Genomic DNA, 5,220 nt, shown 5'->3' on the forward strand with positions numbered 1-5,220 from the left:
AGTTAATGTGACAAGAAAAATAATTTTTTACTATTTCGTTTGACACATCAGCATTTTCCATCCAAGGATAACTACATGGATTAAATTGATACAACACTGAAAAAGTTAGGAACCAAATTGACACAATTAAAAAGTTAAAGACTAAATTGACATTTGATGTAAAGGATTGAGACTAATTTTGTAATTTACCATAATTTTTTTTACACTTCAATTTTCCACCTCACTAATTTTTTAATTATTTATTTTTTAAGTTTTATTTGTTTTTTTAAAAAGACATCCCGATTGCTTTTAAACGCGCTGCCCTTCACCCCCCGGCATCCATCTCTCTCTCTTCCCCAGTCTCCTTGTCAGTCCCCTCAAACCCGTCTCTCTCCGCGCCGTTGTAATAAAAAAACGCCAGTAAGTTTTTCTCACAATTTTTCGAGTTTCATGGAGGTAGTGTTTTCTATTTAGTGTTTTTTTTTTTTTTTTTTTTTGGGTATTCTTGGCTCTATTGTATAATTTTGGCTATGCTTGTTTGTTAATTTGTTAGGAATTTAAGCGTTTAAGGTGTGGATTTCAGTGTTCTTGGTTATTTATATTTGTTGATTTGAATTTATTCATTGTTTTGTGGAAACTGGTATAGAACTCAGTAAATATTATATGCCAGGATTTGGGAATCTTTTTTTTATATTTTATATGGGGTTATTAATTTTTGTAATCCACAACTCTTTTGATTGATAGAAAATTATTAGTACACACTGAATTTAGATTATGGGGAAATTATTATCTCATAATATCAATTTGTTTGTTGATTTGTTGCTTTTTATTTTTTTTGTGAAAGCTTTATTGGGGTAGTTGTGTTGAAGGACATTTAAGGTTGATGACCTGAAAGTGGAAGCAATTGGACTTGTTTGGCATACGAATTTAGTGAGCTTTACTCAGTGATTTTGCTGAAGGAACTTACAGGGTATTATGATTGTCCGATCACATTAGAGGTTTTCTCCTCATGCTTTAAGTTTTACAGTCTGCTATGTTTTCATATTTTTAATTTAACTTGAATAACATTGTTTTCTTGGGTGCATTGATGTGCTTGAATTGTTAAAGCAAAAGTTAACACTTATCATTAATATTTTATATAAAATTAACTCAATAGAGTTGAATCTTCCACATGAAGAGTAAAATTAACTCAACATTGTTTTCTTGGGCACTAATAGCAACTTTTTTCCTTTTTAGTTACAGTAATTCCTACCTTGGCACAAAATTCCCTCCAAATCAGTTTAAAGGAATCTCCTCCAACACGTGGAGATTAAGTAGACTCCAAGAATAGCACAATTGAATGGAGATCTCGCGCTCTTGCCCTCATGAAGCGAAGGTCACTAAAAGTGGGGAGTAAGGGGACACTAGTACAATGCCCAAACTGTGATTTGATAACAAAAACACTTTCTTCAGGTTCTCTTTCCTACGCCTTGACACATTTTGTATATGTAAATTGTGTGTATGTATGTATATATGTTGTTTATATGTTTACGTGCTAATGTGCACACAAAGTGTTTGAGAAATTGACTATGCGCACACAGAATAAGACCTGAGTTGCAAGAGCCTTGTAGCTCAACTGGTTGGCAATTCTAGTATTTCCAACTATCAAATTATTACTGCTTATGTTTTTGCTACAAGTTGAATAATAGATTAATCTTTGCAGGTGATTGAGAACATTAATTTTGGAGGCTGGCGAAGAAGTTGCAATGGGCACTAAAGAGACGCTACACAAAATTGGCCTTCCACAAATTGTTAAGTTGGATATGGGATTGAAATTGGTAACTATTCCTTATTTTTGAAATCTTAATAATGAACAAGTGATGTTATTGATTACATAGTTGATTCATGGATTTGCTTCTTTAAATTGTGTTATGGTGAATATTCTAATGTGAGACTGATTCATGTTCCAAGTGACTACTGAAGGATAATGGCAATTTGTCTTGTAGAAATCTTAGAGAATAGGAATATCTTTCATTAGCTCATGCTAAATATTTGGAGAAATTTAAAGTAGTTATAGTAAACACTTAGGAAAGCGCAGAAACCACTACATGACAACTCAAATGATTATCTATGTATGTTTTTAATCACTATATCTATGTGAAAAATCCTCAATGGATTTATGTTTAGATCTCTTGGTGATTAACAATGCGGAGTAAGTAATTTAATAGTTAATCACACAAAATAATAATCTATAACCCAACAGTATATGTATATTATTCACAATATAATAACTCAGCAGATTATACATATATACCATAGATAAATATCAAAGGAATAAGAAATTGGTTACACACCAATAACCCAATTGGTCTTATGGTACGGTTTGAGGGTGAGGGGAAGGGTTCGGGTAGTAAAGTAGAGATTTCTAACCATTTCAAAATTCGAAATTGGTGACACATAGAATGGTCATGAAGTGGAAAACCAAAGGAAAACCTTTCCAGTGGAAAAATCACTACGTGGACAAGACTATTGCATTGAAATAAAGGGACAGTTCCATGGTCAGCGACTTATGAAACCTTTGCCTGGCCTAGACCATTGCAACTGTTGCAAACTCCCTGCTTGGCTTCCTACTGCAGTAGTCCCAGATCCTCCAGAATCCTTGTATAGTTGTCTTTTCTTAACCAAAACCTTTGTTAATCTAAGAAGATCTTGAAGGTTTTCCTTAGTGAGCCCCCACTGGATTTTATCTCTATGGTTTCAACCTCACTTGGCTCACAATGAGATTGAAATATAGGTGGGGTAAACAAATGAGTTCCATGATATTGGCTTAATTAATGAAGTGTAAAAGAATGCTCAAGATCAAGAATACAATAAAATGAGGGAGAGGGGAATATATGTTGTTTGGCTCTCAAAAGCTCTCTCTCTCTTACAGATAGAAAAACTCTCTCTCTCTCTCTTTGATGGAAAAATGAAATGGCTGAAATTCTAAAGATTTGGTTTTGTTCTCTATGTGCTTTCTCCAAATGGCAGCAGCCAACTTGAAGAATCTCTTCTAACCCCACTGCATGCATTAAATGAACTTCAAATTAGTCAATTTAGCTCACTTAAAACTAAAGGCTTCCAGTGGCTTCCTTTACACACTTTGTGGAATTCAAAAACTTAAGGGATTGCTCGAGCAGGCTTTAATGGCTTAAGCAAGGAGGCCTCAATTGCTTTTAAGCAGGCCAAAAGCAAGGTTTTAAGCAAAATTTCTAAATGAATAGTAGTTTAACTGGGATCTCAATGGACCGAGTTTCTATATGGATCTATTGAACTGTGGCTCTCGATCAATCGAGAATTTGTTGAAATATTGTTCTCAATCTATTGAACTATGGCTCTCTATTGATTGAGGAACTATAGATAATAAACAGATTTCACTTTGAGCTGCTTCGGACTTTAATTTATTGACCCAGGAATAGAAACACTTATTCTAAATACACTCACAAATATCAGCCAACTAAAAATTTAACACTATGTTATGGTCATGCTGACTTATTTAAACTTAATGGGTCATGTGATTAAAATAAATGTGGATGGTCATTTAATAAACACGTATTCTTTTTTGGATAAGTTTTGGTCCCTAGGGGAAGTGGTAGGGAAGACTAGAATTAGTGACCTTCGCTTCATAAGGCAAAGTCTCTGGTCAATTGTGCTATCCTTGGAGTCTACTTAATCTCCATGTATTGGAGGAAATTCCTTCAAACCAATTTGTAGGGAATTTTGTGCCAAGGTAGGAATTACTACATTTCAAAGTCCTAAAATGATGGGCTTGTAGAACTCTTCTATGCTTTCTGCTTGATTAGGTGGTTTCTTATCAGATCTCCATTTATTTATTTATTTTAAACTTGTGCTTTCTCCCAATTAGTTTTAAATTGGGTGACCAGAGGCTATAAAATGCACGAGACATGCTTACACAAAGTACAATCAAAGTAATTAGTATCGTTATCATCTTATATTTAGAGTTCTGCATGCATTGGGTATCAATAAAGGCATGAGGTTTATGTAGGCTAATACACTGCATACTCTTATCTAGAGATCCAAAGGTCATATGGAGTATTTGGGTTATCTTTCACATCCATAGAATAAACACATAAGTATGGACATAGTAGGGCGGGTAATTATGTACATAGGACAGGTCCTAAGTACAATACATTCTCCACTTTGCTGTTATTGTCAATTCTCCAAACTATGTTCAAGATGACTTTTTTGAGCATGACAAATACAATCTACTAATATGCAGGCTGAACAATGGGTTAATAAAATGACTAAAGCAGCAGAGAATGAACAGCCAGAAGTAGAATCAGAGGGTCAACCTTATAGGTCAGTATAAGCGTATAACCATCTTTGCTGTCTGTAATGGCTATTAGTGTTAATGGGAAATTGTAAGTTGTTCACCACAACCCTTCACATTTTCCTGTAGGCTTGGATTGGGTGCGAAGCTCTCATGCCAACCTAAACATGGGCCTTCAAACGACCCACTTGAAAAGAAACTACGTGCTAAGTTAAACACTGGAAAAAGAAAAGCTGCTATTAGTGCCAAGGAATATACTCAATCTGCTAGAGATGGAGGTGATAATGAGGATGAAGATGATGGGGATTTAGACAGCAGAACAAGTGCATTTGACAAGAAGCGAGCAAGAGTTCCTATGACTGTATGTTCACAGGCAAATAAAAAACACAAGTAACTATTTTTCTGTGTTTGTAGAGTCCTTGAGGGTTGTCTTTTTTATCTGTCACATATACTTTTTTATTTGGAATGTCACATATACTTTTCCTGAGGAAGATTTGACTCTATTGAGTTAATTTTATATAAAATATTCATGAGAGGTGTTAACAATGCTTTGAAATCACTCTGATGGACAAGCAGCTCAAAGATTGCAGAGCCCTGATGGGTTCCAAGAAGTTCAAGTATTTCTAGGCTAAACTTTTTTCTTTAGGAGAATTTCTAGGCTAAACTTGGTTACTCTAAAACGTTGTGTGTAAAAGTTTAAATGCTATGTATAAAGTTCTGAAAAAAGAATTCATTGTCTTTGTACTATGGAGTCGCCACTAGCTGTATGGTAAACGTCATGTCTTACTACGTTCCTTTTGTAAACATGACACTATTTTAAAATCTATCCCTGCCTCCAAGCGGTCCAAAAAGCTTAATAGGTTCCCCCCGAAAATTGTGGCCTTCAAATATGTTGAAAAAATTTGGGCAATGCTGAAGCATAAACTCAATTC

The 5,220-nt window shown here is 34.7% G+C and overlaps 1 protein-coding gene across 8 annotated transcripts; it reads left to right on the forward strand.

Annotated features, from left to right (window-relative positions):
- The first annotated feature begins 296 nt into the window (after nucleotides 1-296).
- Nucleotides 297-4,977, forward strand: LOC115975823. Of its 8 annotated transcripts, none has more exons than XM_031096840.1 (6): nucleotides 297-399; nucleotides 824-977; nucleotides 1,216-1,431; nucleotides 1,682-1,796; nucleotides 4,238-4,317; nucleotides 4,418-4,977. In XM_031096840.1, exons 4-6 carry the CDS (start codon nucleotides 1,725-1,727, stop codon nucleotides 4,680-4,682), a joined length of 417 nt encoding a protein of 138 aa, XP_030952700.1. In that variant the 5' UTR covers nucleotides 297-399; nucleotides 824-977; nucleotides 1,216-1,431; nucleotides 1,682-1,724; the 3' UTR covers nucleotides 4,683-4,977. The 8 variants fall into 8 exon arrangements, with proteins under 8 accessions (XP_030952700.1, XP_030952716.1, XP_030952709.1 ...); XM_031096856.1 differs by having other exon boundaries at nucleotides 1,222-1,431; XM_031096849.1 differs by having other exon boundaries at nucleotides 824-949.
- The last annotated feature ends 243 nt before the right edge of the window (nucleotides 4,978-5,220 follow it).

This window comes from Quercus lobata, chromosome 1 (assembly GCF_001633185.2).
Source record: "Quercus lobata isolate SW786 chromosome 1, ValleyOak3.0 Primary Assembly, whole genome shotgun sequence".
Lineage (NCBI taxonomy): Eukaryota > Viridiplantae > Streptophyta > Magnoliopsida > Fagales > Fagaceae > Quercus > Quercus lobata.

Bases quoted from the DNA above. Each gene is read 5' to 3' on its own strand.
- LOC115975823 (XM_031096840.1), top strand. From the start codon at position 1,725: ATGGGCACTAAAGAGACGCTACACAAAATTGGCCTTCCACAAATTGTT. The intron at 1,797-4,237 runs GTAACTATTCCT...ACTAATATGCAG, and splicing joins TGGATATGGGATTGAAATTG to GCTGAACAATGGGTTAATAA. The intron at 4,318-4,417 runs GTCAGTATAAGC...ATTTTCCTGTAG, and splicing joins TCAGAGGGTCAACCTTATAG to GCTTGGATTGGGTGCGAAGC.